At 41.8% G+C, this 20,652-nt stretch overlaps 1 protein-coding gene across 4 annotated transcripts in view; it reads left to right on the top strand.

Annotated features, from left to right (window-relative positions):
- Positions 1–20,652, top strand: part of LOC138747170 (CREB-binding protein-like) — a 116,746-nt gene that overhangs the window by 36,380 nt on the left and 59,714 nt on the right. For all 4 annotated transcript variants that reach the window (XM_069906150.1, XM_069906152.1, XM_069906151.1 and 1 more), the window contains exons 5-12: positions 1,361–1,474; positions 4,949–5,182; positions 7,396–7,498; positions 10,219–10,353; positions 13,169–13,286; positions 16,790–16,985; positions 17,527–17,589; positions 19,796–19,920. In XM_069906150.1, coding sequence (XP_069762251.1) covers positions 1,361–1,474; positions 4,949–5,182; positions 7,396–7,498; positions 10,219–10,353; positions 13,169–13,286; positions 16,790–16,985; positions 17,527–17,589; positions 19,796–19,920 — 1,088 coding nt within the window. The remainder of the gene's footprint in view (positions 1–1,360; positions 1,475–4,948; positions 5,183–7,395; positions 7,499–10,218; positions 10,354–13,168; positions 13,287–16,789; positions 16,986–17,526; positions 17,590–19,795; positions 19,921–20,652) is intronic.

Below are 20,652 nucleotides of genomic sequence, written 5' to 3'. Positions count from 1 at the left end.
AATCTCTTGGTGAAGTTTTCAAACAAGTTTATCTTCTGCCTGACGTGAGGGTGGGAAGAGGATGTATCCAGGGCGGGATGGGTTCTTTAATATTTTGGCTGCTTTCCCAAGACAGTGGGAAGTGCAGGGGGAGTTGATGCAGTGCAGTTTATTTGTGCAGTGGCCAAACCTACATTCACAACTCTGCAGTTTCAAGCAGAACAGTTCCCTTACCAAATTGTAATCCATCCTGGCAGGAAACTTTCTTTGATATATCTATAAAAATGGTTGGTTGCCAATGTGTCTCCCTAGGACCAGAAGCTGCACATTGGGATTCTATGCCTTTGGGAATATAGATACAACTCAATGATGCTGGAATTGAACTGGGTCATCTCTGAAAAGTTTAATCTTGAGTCTAAAGAATCATGTTCTAAATTAACTTTTTTTTTTCCACCTAAAGAGCAAAATAAATCCTGCCTGAAAAAACACCATTGGAGAGCTCTTGCACCTTTCAAGCTTCTCTCATCCCTCAGAGCAATCTTTGCCCATCGAGACACTTACACACCTTTACCAATATAAACTGTCCTGTTGCAATCAGGACACAATGATTTTTCCCATTGAATCTCTAAAACGCAAAATACTTTTGTGCGTTCTAAAGAACTTTCATTTTTCATTACAGTACAAAGGAATCATTAAAACAAGAGCTTCAAATGGACTTTTATTAACCTTTTTCTGAAGGATTGGAGAGTACTTTGGATGAATGGGTCAATGATCAGGAAATTAGACAATTGCCTCTTGGAATTATCTGGTTCTAATGGTCATCAATGACAGAAATGGTTCAAATATAAATTCTTTTCTGCTGAAGTGAAATATTCTGAAAGATTTTGATATAACAAATATTACAGGACATTTGCTGCTGGGGATACAAATTCAAGGTTGTATGTTGAAACATGGCTTAAAAAACTAAAATTGTTGACCAACAGGAAAAAAAAACTTAGTTGCAACAAATTAAGTTATCAAAATACACGTGGTTTGTATTTTCCCCACTTTCTCATGTTTTTGGGACATATATCACCTATTGGCAAGTGGGCAGGACCATTGGTAATATTGGCTGGCACCGTGAGAGTGGTTGAGTAACTCTCCTTTATCTCTGCAGTCTGTGCATATATCGATGTCGTATCTGATAGTGGGTATTCATTCAGCCGAATAAAAAAACAATAAAGCTTCCCTCCATGATGACATTGACTTGAAGAGCTGTGACATATTTCAGATTGCCCAGATCGGATCTCAGCTGTAGCAGTCATTGTAATGAAATGTTCCAAAGGCAGCCACTTCAGACCATGTCTCCCATGTTAATGTTGCTGTTTTATTTCCGACGTAGTTGCTCACTGTGCATCATCAAGACAGATCATTTCTCACTGGAAAAACTGCACTCGACATGACTGTCCTGTATGTCTCCCCTTGAAAAATGCCAGTGACAAGAGGAATCAGCAGAGTGAGTGACCTTGCTTCACGTTTCCATGTGTTGAATGGTGGACAATTCTAAAATATTAAAACACGTTGTCTCTTAATCCTCTATTAAAATCAATATGGCAAATTACAAGGTGGAGATATTGGCAGGAGAACTGAATATTTGTTTCAATATGTTACATTTAGAACAATTTATGATGGTAAATCTTGTGAAAACGGTGGGACTGGTTTTTCTTTGCATGTTCACAAGGTTGTCGTTTACTGATCATCCCTAATCAATCTTCACAAGTAGACATTGAACTTCCTTAACTCACTCCAGTCCTTCTTGTGAAGGTACTCCCACAATGAGCTGTAGGGAGTTGCTGGTTTTAAATCCAACAATCGTCTATTTTCAAATCTCTGTGGTACAGGAGATGATATTTGTAGGCACCTGTTTGATGGAAGTTTGCAGGTTTGAGAGGTGTTTTGGTGAGTAAATGATAATCGAACATGAGAGCCACTGTGTGCTGTGGTATTGAAACAAGTAAAAGATATGGTGGAATGGACATTAGTGACAAGGGTTGTTAGGTTCTGGATGTATTCAAGCTTCATGCAGTCTTCTTGATAGAGCTATATTTGTACACGCACGTGTATTTTCATTCACTTTCGAAACACTCACTATATAAACAACTTTGAGAAATTAAAAATAAAATGCAGGAGAACTTGCCTACAGCACGTAATAGCCAGAATACGCCTGGGATTGTCTGATCTCGGAAGCTAAGTAGGCTCAGGCCTGGTCAGTACTCAGAGGGGAGACCGCCTGGGAACACCAGGTGCTGTAGGTTTCTGTGAGGGGCACTGGACAAAGTGACGACTCTCTTGTCGGCCAGAGAGTAGACAAAAGTTAAAGAATTTCATGTTTGTTACATGTAGTATTATGTGACCATAATGGAACCTTTACCTTTAATTTGTCTGTATTTCATATCTGTTGGATCTGAAATTAGACTGGGCCTCATTTAGCTACTTGCTCATGTTCTCAGTGTTTTAGTGCTAAAAGTATTTTTTAATGATGCATTTTTAATTTGGGGAGTTCATAGAGCTGTCAGCACAGAAACGGGTCCTTTGGTCCAAATTGTCCATGCCATCAATGTTATTTATTCACACAAATTCTATTCGCCTGCATCCTTCTACTTCTTTCCTCCCCAGGTATCTGATGAAAATGAAAATGCCTTTTAAACTTTCTAATTGATTCTGTCTCTTCTACCACCTCTGGTATCTCGTTCCATATAACCACACACTTTGTGTATATAAAAACAAACTTGCCCCTTTGTCTCCTTTAATTTCTCACCTCTCACCCTGAACCCATACCCTCTAGTTTTATATTCCCGTACCTGTGCTCCACCAAATCTTCATAAACTTCAAAAGGTCACCCCTCAACCTGTGCTCTAATGATATAACCATATAACCACTTACAGCACAGATATGTTTGCCTTCATCAGCTGAGGCATTGAGGCAAAATATTGGTTAGGCCACACTTGGAGTATTGCTAAATTCTGGTCCCACGCTATCAGAAGAATATGATTAAGTTAGAGAGGATGAAGGCAAGATTCACAAGGATGTTGTTGGATTGAAAGGTTTGAGATATCAGGTGAGCTTGATTTGGCGAGATTTGTTTTTCCTAGAGCGAAAGAGGCTGAGAGGTGATATGAATAGAGGCACATAAAATTATGGAAGTCTCCACTCGGGTAGATCGTCGGTGTCTTCTTTCCCAAGATAAAGGTGGATAAAACCAGAGGATATTGATTTAAAGTGGGAGGGAGGAGGTTTAAAGGAGATCTGAGGGGTATAGATTTTAATACAAAGAGTAGTTAATATCTGGAATGAACTGCCAGCAGAAGTGTTGGAGGCATTTGAGAGATGCCTTGACAGAATGAGCAATGCTCTGAGGGATGTGGAATGAATGCAGGCCTTAGCTTATGAAGGCACACATGCCAAATTCTTTTTTTCCTATCCACCTGTGCAGCCATTTTCAAGGAACAATGAATTTGTTCTCATCTCTGACAACACTCTCCCCTCCCTGGACCTCTCTGTTTCCATCTCAGGAGAAGAGCTTTCCACTGACTATTACAAACCAACTAACTCTCACAACTACCTTGACTACACTTCCTCACACCTTGTCCCCTGCTAGGATTCCATCCCTTTCTCTCAATTTCTCCATCTGTTACCACATCTGTTCTCAAGATGAGGTCTTACAGTCCAGATCTTCTGAAATGGTCTTCCTTCTTCCACAAACCACCACATCCACCACCATCTACTCAGCCCTCACCTGCATCTCCTCCATTTCCTGCTCATCTGCCCTGGCCCCTTCTTCCCCCCAGACACAACAAACATAGAATCCCCCTTATCCTCACCTAGCATCCAGCAAATTATCCTCCAGAATTTCTGGTACTTACATCAGGATCCCTCTACCAGACACATCTTCCCCTTTCCATAGGAATCGCTCCCTCTGTGACTCCATCATGCACTCATCCCTCCCCACCAATAGCCCCTCCCCCAATCCTGTCACCTTCCCCTGTGGCTGCAGGAGATACCACATTTGTACCCACACCTCTTCCCTCACCATAGTTCAGGGCCCCAAACAGTCCTTTCATTTGTGTATCTGCAGGACTGATTTACTACATCTGGTTCTCCATTTGTGGCCTTCTCTTCGTCGGAGAGATGGGGCGCAGATTGGGAGATAGCTTCACCAAGCACCTTCGCTCCATCTGCACCAATGACAGAGACTTCCCAGTAGCCAACCATTTCAGTTCCGTGTTATATTCCCATACTCGTATGTCTGTTCAAGACCACCCGTAAATTGAAGGAACATCACCTGATTTTCAGCCTGGGCCCTCTGCAGCCAGATGGCATTAACATCGACTTTTCCGATTCCTGCAAATCTGCACTCCTCTTCCCCCTCTCCCCCTTCCCTTCCCCTTTCCAGCTCTCCTCCCTTCCTTCTCCTTCCCTTTCCTTAGCCATCCTTACCCCCCCCCAATCACTGTTGTCCCCTCCCTTCTTTATCCACCTTTGTGACCATTCCTCCACACCCCCCCCCCCCACACCACTCTTTTGTTCGGATGCCTGCCAACATTTTTCCATACCTTGATGAAGGGCTCAATCTCGAAATATTGGTTATGTATTTTTACCGTAGCTATATAAAGGACACTGCTTGACCTGCTGAGTTTCTCCAGCTTTTGTGTTTTTATTTTTAACTTGCTCACCATGGTCAGAGTCTTCATCAATGGTATTTAGCCATTTTCTCTGAAGCAATCTAGATTATATTTGCTCACATTAAGCTCGTTGTTGGGGTCTTGCTTCAGAAAAAGTTATGAAAAGTTTTGATGAGCATTTTGTCAACTTGTATTCCCTTTTAAGTGTAAGGTTTGCTTGTATGTTGTCACTATATGTGCATGGATGTTGTGTAACAGCTGTTCAGCTCAGTATTTAAACAATAATGTTAATACATCTTGCCTTGTAGCCCTATTAGGCTCTCTGCCGAGTGGATTACCAAACACAGTGGGTGCAGTTGGAAGTGGTCCACAGGGCACATCGAGCAATTCCAATCCTATCGATCCCAGTTCAATGCAGAGAGCATACGCCGCACTTGGACTGCCCTATGGTAATCAACCACAAGCGCAGCCACAGCCTCAGGTACAAGGCCAACAGACCGCACAGCCTCAAGTCCACCAATCAATGAGGCCAAACCCTTTGGGTAAGTAGAACACAAGTCACAAGGTGTCAGCACAAAGACAAATTAGATAAATTGGATTACTCTAATAACATTTTCTTCAGTTAAGAAAGTCAGTGGTACTTTATGTTGGCTAATACAATTCAACAGTTATAGCATGCTGGGACATCATTTAGAGTCCAACTCAATTTTAATGATTTCCATTTCATTTGACAGGCAAAAACTGTCATAAAATAATCTACCTGCATATTCATGGAGACATGGAAACCAGCCATTTGGCCCACCACATCCAAACTGACCAGTGGCACCTTTCGGTATTAATCCCAGCTTCCAGCACTTGGTCATTAGCCTTCTATGCCTAGGCAGTTTAAGTGCTGATCTAGAGACTTCTTGTATTGCTGTCAGCAACCCAGTTTCCACCACTCTCTCTGGCAGTGCATTCCAGGTCATTGAGTGAAAAAGGTTCCCCTCAGATCTCCTAAATCTCCAACCCCTTATCCTAAATCTCTATCTTCTAATTGTATTCACCACTGCAGTCTGACTTATCATAACACCTGTTAATTTGATGAACCTCCGTTGTGTTCCTCTTGATCTCCTGTCTAAGAAAAACAGACTAGGTTTTCCTGATTACTGAAAAGCTCCTTCCCAGGGAATGTCCTGGTGAATCACCTCTGTATCCTCTTGAGTATTACCACATCTTACCAATAGTGTGTGACCAGAACTGCACACAGCATTTCAGCTGATGTCTGACCAATGTTTTATCAAGTTGGAGCAGAACTCATGAAGAATAGTATCTCATTTGCCTTCTTAACCATGTTATCTACCTTCACAGTTTTATTCAAGGTTATTTGGACTTGCATGGCAAGGTACCTCTGTTCCTCAATACCGCTGAGTTATTTACCATTTATGGTGCATGTCCCATCCTCAGTAGTACACAAATCCCCGGGTATCCAACACCTATTGGGATTGGTAGATGCTGGATAAGTGAATTTTCTGGTTACTTGAGATTGCATGTTGCGTGATTGGGGAACTAACCACTAGGGGGTGCCAATTTTAAACTTTTTTTTAAACCTATTTCTGCGGGGTTTTTTTTGGCGGTTGCTTGAGACTGGCAATTGCTTGAATTCTGGATGATGAGGATTTTGCTCTACTCCCAAAGTGCACAACCTTGCCTTGATTAAGCTCCATTTGTCATTTCTTATCCTGTTTCACGAGCACCTCGATATCACCCTGTAGCCTAAGCCTAACCTCCACAGAAAATTTCACCAATATTCCTCTCATCTGAAAACTTGGTGACCAGGCCTCATGCAGGCAAAATATTCATATTTATTACAAACAGTACCTATTACTGTGGAACGCCATGAGTCAATGGTATCCAATCACAAAAACAACCTCTACCATCACCTGTCTCCTATTGCCAAGCCAATTTTGGATCCAATTTACCAACGTGCTCTCATGGACCCAGATCTTTCAGACCACTTTCTCACTTGGGACCTTGTCAAAGATCTTACAGAAGTCTATGTAAACCACATCTACTGTACACCTTATCAATGCACGTTGTTAATGCCACAAAAAAAATACATTGGTCAGACATGATCTGATCTTGACAAAGGCAAGTTGGCTATCTCTGAGTAATCCCTGCCTTTCCAAGTGCTCATTAATCCCAACCCTCATAACTGAAAGCATAGAACCACAGACCAATGAGAAAGAGAATTCTTGGCTTGCATCTACCCATTTCTCTTCTGGGCATTTTCCATTTGTCTTTAAACACTCCAATGATATCCAAAGTTAACCTTAATAATGTCAGCATGTTATTAGAAGGCCATTTTGTTTGATGCACAGCTCCTTGGGTAATAGAAATTTGCCCTCACAGAATTCACAGATCACACAGCAATACCCAAAATCTGACATTTAAAATTCTCTTGCAGGGAATTTGTGTGAGTAAAAGAAAACCTTTTCCAACTTGGATTCTTGCCACGACGCAGATGTCGTGGCTTTGTGTTACAGAAAATCTAGGAACACAACCCCCCCCCCATACCCTTCCACAATCCCACTCCACTTCTCCTGCTCATGATGTTGGGGTCACCAGTATTTCTTTAGATATCTGCCAGTGAATTTTATTCCTGAAAATGTGACCAGTTTGGTTGGTTAACCACAGTGAAATACAAGTCGAAACGGAGTGTTGACCCAAATGTGACCATTGTTTGAGTTACTGACTATTCCTTTCTTCATATCAGGTACGAATCAAATGAATGTGGTCGGAGGAATGGGTGTTCCAAACCCTGATCAGTCAAATTTGATGTCTGACTCTGCTCTTCCACCTTCCCTTGGTACACCTAAGTAAGGCATCTTCATTCTTCAATACCCTCTACCAACAGTACATTCTCATGTTCCAGTGGGCATAGAAAACTAGAACCATAAATTTGGAAAGCTTCTGAGGCTTGAAGTAAGCTGTGATATCGTACCCCAGGTTGAGAGTTCTCTTCATTCCCACTTCCTCAAGATTCAATTTACTTTCATAGTAATAAAACAGTATTCTATTACATGAAATTCCTCTTTGCCTGCTGCAAGGCAGACAGATTCACCACTGGCAGGAATTGCCTAAGCATCTCTTACAGTTAGACTTGCAGTCAGAGAGAGAGAAGCAAGAGAGAGTCCTCCCAGAGTCACTGAGTGTCCGTAGATTCACCTCCAGTGCGGCCTCACAGAGTCCAGTGCAAATCATTGGAACTGGAGCTCCAGTTCTGAACCTCCGACGTGGTCAAGGACCCTCCAACACCCTCGGCACCTCCTCGCATTCCGGTTCCGACACCTCTGCCCAGTTCAAGCCACTCTCCAGCAGCACAGCTTCCATGGGTTCCTCACCTCGAGTGGCCAGCAGCCCGCCACGTGCCCAGGTCCCTCAGCCGTAGACCCCCCTCACTGGTCCGCCGCTGTGGACACCATCCCCACGGGTCCTCTCCTCCACTTCTCCCCCTCAGACAATGTGTGATCTTCCCATCCTCTGGTGCCCTGCTCTTGTCCTCTGCTTCCTCAGAGTCTGTAGTCCCTCATGGCTGCTGCCGATTAATAGGCGTCACTATCTTGGGTGCAGACCCACAGTCACAGGATTTCAAAAAAAACCCCTGTCGGCTCCTTAACGGGCCATTCAAAGCCTGTGTGGAGCCAACGACAGTCGACTGAGCGGCTGGACCCCACGGGAGCACTGCAGCTCTGCTCCCTCTCCATAGGTCTGTACCAGCGGCAGTGCAGCCACGACAGTGGCTCCAGCAGTGCCATCATCTTTATCCTGAAGCTGCACTGTCTGTTTATTCCCCTCTGTTTCTCTTTCTTTCTTAGGCTCTTCATCTCTCTTATTCCTTATTAATTGTAATACCTTTTTAACCAGGCTCCTATCCCCCAGATGCCGTTGTTGTGGAGTTTGCACATTCTCCCTGTGACTGTGGGTTTCTAGATGGTCTGATCTCCTCCCACAGAGCAAAAGATTTGGGGTCAGTTAGCTACAGTAAATTTCCCCGAATATTGGTGGATTGCAGAACCTTGGCTGAGTTGAGGAGTATTGGAGAATAGGTGAAAGGGGGGGAAAAAAAATACCAGGAATAAGGTTGCTCTTGAGTCAACATTACTTGATGAGCTGATTGTGAATGTTCCCCTTCTTGTCAACTAAATGGAATAAATGTTGCAAGATTTCCTCATTCAATGAATAGACAATAGACAATAGGAGCTGGAGTAGGCCCTTCGGCCCATTGAGCCAGCACCGCCATTTTACAGATCATGGCTGATCACTACCATCAGTACCCCTTTCCAGCCTTATCCCCATAACCCTGCCAATGCCACAAAGTACTATCACATGGTCAGTGCGCTGGACCAAGAATGTGAGTGAGTTCTTAATTCCTTGTTTTCATAATATTTTGGACCATCAAAAACCATGCTTCCTATCCCCCTCAGCCACCCTAAGAACCATTCAAATATTAAACTGTAAATTAAAAATCAAAGGATTGTATTTTGCCACCCCAAATAAAAGAGCTAAATTTAGCTCACTGTAAAAATGCAAAAACATCATTTCTGTTACATTCTACTTTCATAATCTCACTCTCCTTTGAAGCCCATTTTGAAATTTGGCTACTGTAGAGCGTGTCGAAAGAACCAAAGACTTGTTGATCCAAACCAAGGCTTTTATTAATTAAAAGATTGGAGCATTTCACATGTAGGTTGACCAGTCCAGAATGACCTGGTCTGGCTAGGAGCAATCCTTTAAGACCTGGCAGTAGGTGTGGCTACGCTCTCAACCAATCACAGTCATCCTACTCTACCATCTGTACATAGACACATTGGTGATAGAATCTGTACTATCACAGCTACATTTGTATAAACATTTCCATATTGATCTCCATAAAATCGTGATGGTTGGACCAGTTTTAATGCTTTAAAATGAGCGTGCATACCATCCACTGCGAATGGTTCCATCTTTTGCATTTGGCTGAGCTGATAGAGCTTTGTTTGAGTACAGAATTTGTACTTGAAACTTCGATTGTTACCATATGTGTTGTTGTTTGGTACATCTCTGGAATTTCCACCTAAATTATTGGTTTGGAATTATACTCTTTGTATAAGATTACCCTCTCTCCTCTTCCCCCAAAAAACTGGCACTTACTGCTGACCAGTGTTAAAAGTAATCACAATATTTTAATAACAAAATTTATTTGGATAATTTAAAATAAATTATCCAGGCGGATGGACCCTGCGAAGAAGCGCTGAGACTTCTACAAATAATGAATGGGTCATGCGCGAGATTGCGTTGAAGCAGCAGGAAGATGGTGACGGCATTATGACTTTTCATCAAGGCAAGAATTTTAGACTTTTTGTTTAGGACGACTCTGATTTTAAGGTGAAAATTTTAAGGGATCGTCCTATACAACAGCATATACGGTACATGAAATCTCTTGGTAGCTGAGGAGGTTTTGTAAGTTTTATAAGAAACACTAAAATTTGACCTAAATACAGCACAATAATTTGGGATTCAATTAAAGTGACATCATTTCTCCCCCCCTGCTTTTCAGCCAAATGATGAATGATGGCACAAATGTTGGTAGCATTAGCACATTGCCAACAGCAGCACCTTCCACTAGTGGTGTGCGAAAACCATGGCACGAACACGTAACTCAAGATTTGCGCAATCATCTAGTACATAAACTGTAAGTATTTATTATGTAACCATTAAAGCTCCAGAATGCTCTTACTCCTCCATTGGTAGACATTTGATGTAAAAACACAATGCTGGAGAAACTCAGGAGGTCAAATAGTGTGGCCCTGTTCGCCATCATTGGGGTCCATAAAATCTCATTGTGAAAAAAGCAGGGTCTCGCTAAATCAGGGTTTCTATAAATGGTTGTTGTTACAGTTGAAATTAAAGCACAAATTAATCTTTAATAAACCAGAAATGACAATTTCACCAGCAGGGATACTCAGCACCATGTTTCAACACGTTTCAAAGTAGCAAGAACTACATTCGTGGAGAGAGCACTTATAACTCTGCCCTGAAGTCGGTCAGAGTAACAAGTGGAAGAGGGGTGAACTCAACCCTCGCTAAGTTGAGACACTTATGAGTTGTAGTATTTCAAATCGCTGCAATGCGAGGACACACTTACCTGACCCAAATATCCAGTACTTGTGTTTTAAGTATTGGAGTATCTGTGTACAAACCCATGTGCATCAGTGTTTGGAACCGCCATGTCCTTCCCAACGTCCCCGTTCCTGCCCAGAGTCCGCTCCTTCCTGCGAACCCAAAGTTCCCGCCCCTGCTGGGAGCTCGACACCCAAGTTCAATGACTCCTCGCGTTATATCCAAATTCACATTAAATCGGGGTGCATAAAATTGGGGTTTCACTGTGTAGCAAAGATAAATATACATAACCAATGTTTCTGGCTTCAGACTTTCATCAAGCATGCCTGCCAACATTTTGCTCACGCCTCGATGAAGGGCTCAAGCCCGAAATGTTGGTTCTGTATCTTTATCTTTGCTACATAAAGTATACTGTTTGACCTGCTGAGTTTCTCCAGCATTGTGTTTTTACTTCAATCACAATGTCTGCAGACTTTTTATGTTTTACTTCTGGGAGAAATTTGATATTTGATGTACAAATTCCTAACTTTGTCCCAGCAGAAGCAATGATAAGTTTATCTGAGATTTGGTGAAACTGAAAAAGATACTTGAGAAGATGCAAATTAAAAATATGTGCAAGATGGTACTCAGGATAAAAATCACCCAAAGAAGAGCTGTTCCATATGAAATGTTTGTTATATAAATGAATATTCAAGTGATAGATGAATATCAGATTTATGACTTTATCCTGGGACCTCTGTTTGATAATGCTCCTTGTAATGTTTTCACCAAGTTAAAAATTTTCATAGCTGAGATATTAAACTGAGACCCTCTGTCCTTGAATTAAAAGTGCATGGTAGTTCTCTGATATTCTATCCAAAATTTATACCTTTATAATATCATCGAAGTTGTTTATCTTGTGACAATGTCATTGCTGTTTTCTACATTAACACATTGACTGCACATTTGTAAAGTACTTTAGGGCATTCTGAAACATAGAAGATAGGAGCAGGAGTAGGTCATTCGACCCTTCGAGCCTGCTCCGCCATTCAACGAGATCATGGCTGATCTTAAAGTTCAGTACCCCGTCCCCGCCTTCTCTCCGTAACCTTTAATACCCTTATACTGAAGAAATAGATCTAATTCCCTCTTAAATATATTTAATGAACCTGCCTCTACTGCCCTCTGTGGCAATGAATTCTACAGATTCACCACCCTCTGGGTCAAGAAATTCCTCCTCATCTCGGTCCTAAATGGTTTGCCTATTATCCTCAAACCATGGCCCCGGGTTCTGGATTTTCCCATCCTTGGAAACATCCCATCTGCATCCATTCTGTCCAGTCCTGCCAGAATTTTATAGGTCTCTATGAGATCCCCTCTCAATCTTCTAAACTCTAGCGAGTACAATCCCAATTTGCGCAATCTTTCCTCATAAGTCATTCCTGCCATTCCAGGGATCAGCCTGGTGAATCACCTCTGCACTCCCTCCATTGCAAGAACATCCTTCCTTAGATAAGGTGACCAAAACTGCACATAATACTCCAGGTGGGGTCTCACCAAGGCCCTGTACAGCTGCAGTAAGGTATCCTTGTTCCTAGACTCAAACCCTCTTGATATGAAGGCCAACATCCCATTTGCCTTTTTAACCGCCTGCTGTACCTGCATGCTCGCCTTCAGAGACTGATGTACAAGTACCCCTAGGTCTCTCTGCACTTCCCCATCTCTTAATCTATTGCCATTCAAATAGTAATCTGCCCTCCGGTTTGTATTACCAAAGTGGATAACCTCACATTGATCCACATTGTAGTGCATTTGCCATGTATCTGCCCAGTCCCTCAATTTATCCAAATCACACTGGAGCTTCCTGACCCCCTCTTCCGTGCACACAACCCCTCCTAGCTTAGTGTCATCTGCAAATTTGGAGATATTACATCCAATCCCCTCATCCAGATCATTAATGTAAATTGTGAACAGCTGGGATCCCAGTACAGATCCCTGTGGCACCCCACTGGTCACCGCCTGCCACTCAGAAAACGAGCCATTTATCCCAACTCTCTGTCTTCTACCTGCCAACCAGTTCTCAATCCACATCAATACTTTGCCCCCAATCCCATGAGCCTTGACTTTGTAAACCAAGTTGAGAAAGACTACATAAATCATGAAAAAAGTTAAGAAATTCATTGTTTTGCGGAAGCATCACACAGTGCAAACATTTCTATCAACCAGATTTACCAAATAAATAAAAATAGTGCAAAAAAAATGACAAAGTAAGGTAGTGTCTATGGTTCATTGTTCACTCAGGAATCTAATGATGGAGGGGAAGAGGAGGAAAATCCAAGTTCTCTTTTTGACTTGTCAACCTGTTGGATGCTGGAAATTTATCTGCCTCCAACTTTCTTTCCCCACAGTGTGCAAGCCATATTTCCGACCCCTGACCCAGCAGCACTGAAGGATCGCCGCATGGAAAACCTTGTGGCATATGCTCGAAAGGTGGAAGGAGATATGTATGAATCTGCAAACAGTAGGGTGGGTTATCTCATTTGAGATGCAATTTGCCACAATAGATATGTTAAATGACACATTTTAAAACAGCTCATTATAATCTTGTCAAAACATGTTAATTTTTAATGGAAGATTTAGTCAAACTGTTTCAAGTAGAATCTCATATTTTTTACTCATCAGAGGTGGAAGGATGCTCTATCTAATTCCAGTATCTTCAGTTACATATTAAGTTTGTGGTGACCTAGCAAAACGCTAAGCAAATTTGTAGCATTCAGGTTTATTTCGTCATCTTGGAGCGAAGGTTTCAGTAATCAGTGGAATTCCATTAACTGGGCTGTCGTCCAAGAGTTGATATCTCACTCTTCATCCCTAAGGGATTTGATGTGGATGTCGGGTTGGCAGGAGAGTTCAGAAGCAGGGTCACATGCTCTGCATCATTGGAGAGCCACACAGGACAGAGTAGAAATTTCTTTACTCAATTCTTTACAATTTATTTGCTGGTGACCACGTTTAGTGGGAGGGGTCAGATTATTTTGGGGGGGAGGGAAGTTTCATCCTTTTTTTCTTTTTCTTTTGTTCTTATTTTTTTCTACAACTAGAAGAGATTGGTCTATTTAGATTTTTTTCTTTGGCTTGGCTTCGCGGACGAAGATTTATGGAGGGGGTAAAAAGTCCACGTCAGCTGCAGGCTCGTTTGTGGCTGACAAGTCCGATGCGGGACAGGCAGACACGATTGCAGCGGTTGCAAGGGAAAATTTGTTGGTTGGGGTTGGGTGTTGGGTTTTTCTTCCTTTGCCTTTTGTCAGTGAGGTGGGCTCAGAAAAAAATCTTTTCTGCTGGTTCCGCCTGGAGGGTTGGAGCATAGACACTGATGAGGGTGATGTGACGCTTGTTTTGAAGTGGGAGTCGCATGGACATGATTCGGTCCGAGAGGCCTGTCGGAAGGTTTTCGAGTTTGGAGGCAATGAAGCTCTTGACCATGAAGCCTACACCAGATAGGCGTCGTTCATCCGAAGGCTTGCCAGACCAGTAGAGTGTGTAGCCCGCGCCGCGTTCTTGGAGGCTGCCTACATCTGCCAGGCGGACTTCACTGAGAGCGGCTATGTCGATGTCAAGTCTGAGGAGTTCATGTGCAATGAGGGCAGACCGACGCTCAGGTCGGTGGCTGTCAGCCATGTCTAGCATGGTTCTGATGTTCCAGCATGCTAGCTTGAGTTTGTGAGTTTGTGATTTAGATAATCACAGTGTATATCTCAATATTAGAATAATAGGTGAAATTCTCAAGGATTTTTCACTTTTGAGAATTACATATGTATAATTTATATGACATATTCTGTATTGCATTATATAAAAGTTATATAATTAATATCCAAATATATACATGTAAAATTTCTATCAAATTGATAAAAAGGAAGGAATTCAGAGGGTGAAAGGGAATCATGTAGAAACAAAATTATAAAGGGAATAGATAAAATAGAGACAGGAAAGTAGCAAGAACTCTTTATTGAGGCTTTCAACACAACCCATTGACTCACATTTTCTACCCATGGATGCTGTCTGACTCAATGCATTCCTCCATTATCTCATTGTTTGTTTGAGATTCAAGGATCTGCAGTTTTTTTGTGTTTCTTGTTGAATTTGATATTGAGTCCTAAAGACTACAGTAGGACAATGAGATGCTGTTCCTCAAGAATATGTTGTGCTTTGTTGAGATATCAGATGTGGGAAGTTGTGAGTGTGATGGAGAATCCAAATGATACAAATCTCTGGTCACCCTCGAGGACCAGATAGAGATGTTTTGCAAAGAATTTATCCAATCTGCTTTGACATGAACTAATGGTCGTATCTGCTTTTCCGTTTGAAATTTTGTTGGAATAATTAGACATATGCTTACCTTTAACTTTCCGTAAATCTAATAAAAGCTCATCTACCTGAAACAGTCCCGGTCCCTATATGTGGCCTCTGAGTATTTTGTTATTTCAAAACATCAGATACTGTTTACCCAAGATTTTAATTTAGAAAGACTTTTAAGTTGATCTTTTTCTTTCAAGTAAATTCAGAAGTAGGAATTCTGTATTTGAATGATATAAAATTTGGTGTATAACCATTTAAAGTATTTGCAAAGGCAAGAAATCTTTTTGAAGTTTGAATTCAACTAAGAAGAGATTGGACTGGATGATTCATAATGTTTATCGGTAATTTGGGTTGGAGAAAATTGCAGCAATGACTGGGAGAGATAATGTGATGACATAAATTTCAAGTCTGTACATTATTTAAATTGGATAATTTACACTAAGAAATGATGCAGCTTCATTTTGTCTGCATTTGGTGACCTTGTGCCCAATGCTGCAGTGGAGCTCCATTTTGCAGCTAAAACAGTTCCCGAATTTCTCCTCATATATCATACAAATTAAAAGTAATATTGTCACAAGTGAAAGGCAATATTTACAAAATGTAAGTTCAAAGCAGAATTGTTGGGACTATACAACACATCTATGAATAGAAATTGTTTAATGCTGTCCCATCTGAAGTTGTCTTTTTCCTTCAGCCACTGTCCATTGGTACATTTCTTTAAGTTAGCTGAAAGTGCACTGATTTTGTGAGTTTGAAGGGATTAACCCAATCAGGTTATATGCTTCTCGGATTCTGAATTGGCTTGCTGGCAAAAAGCAGAGGTCGGGGACTGGTGGTGTTCCACAGGGATCTGTTCTGGGACCCCTGCTCTTTGTGATTTTTATAAATGTCCTTGATATAGAAGTGGAGGGGTGAGTCAGTAAGTTTGCGGATGATGCAAAGGAAGAAAGTGTAGAAGGTTATAGATGGGATGCAAAGTTGGGCAGAGAGGTGTCTGATGGAGTTCAGTCTGAATAAATGGGAACTAACGAGGGTACAGAGGAGATTTACCAGTATGCTGCCTGGATTGGAGAATGTGTCTTATGAAGCAAGGTTGATAAAGCAACAAAGGATGGCAGATGACTTAATAAAGGTAGATAAGATGATGAGGAGCTTGGATAAGGTGGACAGCCAGCACCTTTTTCTCAGGGCAACAATAACAAATACAAGAGGATGTTGTTTAAGGTGAGTGCTGGAAAATTTAAGGGAGATCTTTAATAAGTGTGGTGGGGGCCTGGAGTCCATTGCCAGGGATGATGGTGGAGGCTGGTACAATAGGGACATTCTGAAGACTCTTAGACAGGCACTTGGATGGAAGAAAAATAGAGGGTTATGATGTGAGGTAGGGAAAGGTTAAATTGTTGTGGACTAGGCTTACATAGGTCGCACAACATCATGAACTGAAGGGGCTGTACTGTGCTCTCCAAGATTTACTTTCTTTAAAAAATCCAACATGGAGGAGCCAGCCTTCCCCTGTCATTAACGTGGCAATAAAAGGCTAGTATAGCAGCTATGACCTCTTTGGAAGATCTCTCAGTGTGGCAGAAATCTCCCAAGTTTCATAAGATCTGGTCTCATTCATTAACTGGAAGAGGCGGATATTAACTCTAGACCTTCTGTTTGTTTTCATTAAGGATGAATACTATCACTTACTAGCGGAGAAGATTTATAAGATTCAGAAAGAGCTGGAGGAAAAAAGGCGGTCTCGACTTCAAAAGCAGCAGCAGGGAATATTGCAGAACCAGGGTGCCTTGGCAGGGCCAGGTGGCCAACCACCTGGCATGTCACAGACATCAGGGATGGCTCAGGTCCAGCCTGTCCGACCGCCCAGTAAGTATGTTTCCTGTATGCTGAATTATAGCCACTATCTCACTGCTTACGGAGTGATGGCTTCAAAACTTGTATGTATACCCTGGCTAAACTCACTTGGAAATTAGACTCGTTTCAGTACAGGTCTATTGTCAAATATGTTGGATAGAAATAGGGATGGCACAGTTAGTGCAACATTATTATGGCTCCAGTAACCCAGGTTCAAATCTGATGCTCTCTGTAAGCAGTTTGTACATTCTCCCTGTGACTTCGTGGGTTTCCTCCAAGTGCTCCAGTTTCCTCCCACCCTCCAAAATGTGTTGGGGTTGAAGGTTAATTGGGGTATTTGAGGGGCATGAGCTCGTTGGCCAGAAGGACCTGTTACCATGCTGTATATCTATATTTAAATTTAAAATGCAGCCCAGCCTGTCCTCTCATTAGTCAAAGAAGCGTAGATGTTCTGACCAATTACAACCTCATTAATTTACATAAGAATAAAATTATGCTTTTAGGGAATGTAGTTCTGGATATAAGAAAATCTAACAATATAATTTTGTTTCAGACGGACCTTTGTCTATGCCAAATGTGCCAAATCAGATTATAAATCGCATGCCAGGATCTCAAGGCAAGTAATTTTTTTTGTATTTTTCCCAGGTTAAAAAATAGCAACATCAATTGTATAGTAATAAAGAATAGATCACAGCATTGCATTTCGAGATGAATTGAAAATGTCTCATGTCAAGGAGGTTGCATTTTAAAAGTACCTAGTGTACTTGGTGCACCAGTTTGAATCATGATGTTACAAAGCCTGCTTTTTACATTATTTCTTCAAAAAGAATACACGTTCCACCGTTTTCATGATTATCCTGGAGAGCGCATTTTATTGGAAGGGAATAAACTTTGCAAGAAGATAGCAGTGAAGGAAGTACGTCCTTCATCATCCTAACCCTAATGTGCCCCCTTGGTTCATCAATCACCTACCAGCACTTGCCTCCACCCCCTTCCTCTGCTCTTTATACTGATTATCTTTCCCCCCCACATCCCAAAATTTCCCTCCACACGTTGCCGCATTCAGTGAGTTCCTTCGGCAACTTCAGATTCCAGCAACTGTGTCTCAAAGTATTTTATTCTGAGTTTAAAAGATTCTTTGCTGAATTTCTGATAGATATTAAAATTTAGCAGGCACACAAAAAAAATACTGAGTTGCTGCCAAAGATTGAGAAGATTTAGAGCGTTAAATGTAACTTGCTTTTATGTTGCATTTTAAGATTTTGCAGATCTGTTATAAGTTGGTAAGTGGTTAGTATTCATTGACATAAACTTTTCAAAAGTCCATTTTTAATCTTTCTCCTCCCTTGCATTTGTCCATTTCCAGGAAGTGTGGGTTTATCATAAGTTGGAGTGGGGGGTGGAAGTTGTACTTGGGGAAAATGATGACTTAACTAGCAGGATGAGAATCTGAAGTTTGGTGAGTAGGGGCCAAGATAAACCTTTGAGGTTAGGGGTGATACATCGATGGATAGCGAGCAGGTTTTTGAAAGATATGTGATTCTAGCAGTGACCACACCATGAAATATTGAGAAAGAAGTAATAGCTTAACAATTATAAGGCACTGGTGAGGCCTCACTTGGAGTACGTGGTCCAGTTTTGGGCTCCTTATTTAAGAAAGGATGATTCCAGGAATGAAGGGATTAGCATTTGATGAACATTTAGTGACTCTTGGACTGGACTCTTTGGAGTTCAGAAGATGAGGGGAGAACTCATAGAAGCATTATTAATGTTGAAAGGTCTGGACAGAGTAGATGTGGCAAAGTTGTTTCCCTTGGTAGGGGAGTCTAGGACAAGAGGGCACAACTTCAGGATTGAAGGGTACCCATTTAAAACAGATGCAGAGAAATTTCTTTAGCCAGAGAGTGGTAAACATCTGGAATATGCTACCACGGGCGACTGTGGAGGCCAGGTTGCTGGGTGAATTAAAGGCTGTGATCTGAATAGTCATTGTATCAAAAGTTATGGGGAGGAGGCAGGGGAGTGGGACAATAAAGCAGGTCACGATGGAATGGCAGAGCCAATTGATGGGCTGAAGGGCCTACTTCTCCTATATCTTACAGCCTTATGGTCTTATGATTGAATTGACTATCAGAGAAGAGTCCCATAGAACCCTTACAACACCAAAGAGAACGCTCAGACCATTGTATCCATGCTAGTCAAGAGAGAGCAACTCAGTTGAATTCTACTTTGTAATTCCTGAACTGTGGCCCTGCATGTCATGGCTCTTCGAATACACATATAGGTGGCTTTGAACCCATGTTTTGAACTAAAAGGTATGTGCCACCAAGATTGATCCCTCCATTATCAGTCGATAAAAGGATGCCCTACTAATGGCCACAAGTTATGGGCCATTGTAAATGCTGGAGGAACTCAGCTGGTCTTGCAGCATCCAGAGGAGGTAAAAATATATTACCAATCTTTCGGGCCTGGAACCTTAGACGCTGTGAGATCAGCTGAGTTCCTCCAGCATTTACTGTATGTTCTTGCTACAGTCAGAGCATCTGCAGACTTCGGTGCTTCATTCTGGGTCATTGTGCCCAGATCCATGGATGAAATTCGCTGGGTATTGTGGTATTCTCACTTGCCTTCATCTCATGTGATCAGAATCCTAAACATGATGCAACTTGGGGGGAAAAGTCTGAGAAAGTGCCGCCACTTCTAGTTTGTTGTTTTTGTTGCTGTGCCACTACTTTCAGCCAACATTAAAACCTATTGGTGGGAAACTGAGTTAAATTTGTACACTTCTATTCTAGCTAATGAGAAAAATGTGTCTCCTTCAGTTATGAACCAGTTTGGGCCCTTGTCTTTGGGAAACGTTCAAATGCCACAGGGACCAATGGGACCACGTGCAACTCCTCCCATAAACCATAACGTGCAGATGAGCAACATGGGATCTATTCCAACGGTAATTACTTTTCTATTCAATTATTCCATTGCCAATGAGGTTGGAAAATTACTGTTCATTCAGATAGGAGAGAAGGTCCATCTTTGGAGTAATGGAATTTGCCATATATATGTCAATTCTACAAGGCATAGGACCAGGAAGATTAAAGATTAGTTAAGGGAATTATGAAATACATGGAAGCCCCTTTTCCACTGTCTTCTCAGTTAATTGGCTGTGCAGTGTCCTGGGTTAGGAAGCCCTTTGTGCCGTTTCCACTGGGCCACCCTTAACTGGGACAGTAATTGCTTTTCCACTGAACACAACTCATCCCTGTGGATCGGAGTGTTCTACCTTCAACTGGAAACAGGTGACTTTCTGCTGTCCCTTTTCCACTGGTTTTATCAGCGAGGAGAGGCGGTTAATCCCCGGCATGAACTGATGTAATCTGGCGTTTGGTCAGTGTTCCTTTTCCACTGGACCCTGTCCCAGTAAATCCCCATTTATTTCCTGGGACAGGGTGCCAGTGGAAAAGCGGCAGACATGCAGCTGACATTCATTCAGTGTTTCTGCTATTGATTTCAGATTTATTGTCAGAATATATACATGACATCACATACAAGCCTGAGATTCTTTTCCCTGTGAGCGAGGCAGAATTACCACTTATTGGTAGTGCAAAAAAAATTACACATGAAAACAAACTGTCCAATACAGAGAGGAAAAAGAACAAGCAATAAAGTCCTTATGAGTCCTTAA

The sequence above is a fragment of the Narcine bancroftii genome, chromosome 12 (genome assembly GCF_036971445.1).
Source record: "Narcine bancroftii isolate sNarBan1 chromosome 12, sNarBan1.hap1, whole genome shotgun sequence".
Taxonomy (NCBI): domain Eukaryota; kingdom Metazoa; phylum Chordata; class Chondrichthyes; order Torpediniformes; family Narcinidae; genus Narcine; species Narcine bancroftii.
The sequence above is the reverse complement of the archived record's forward strand: the minus strand, read 5'-3'. Positions and strand labels throughout refer to the sequence as shown.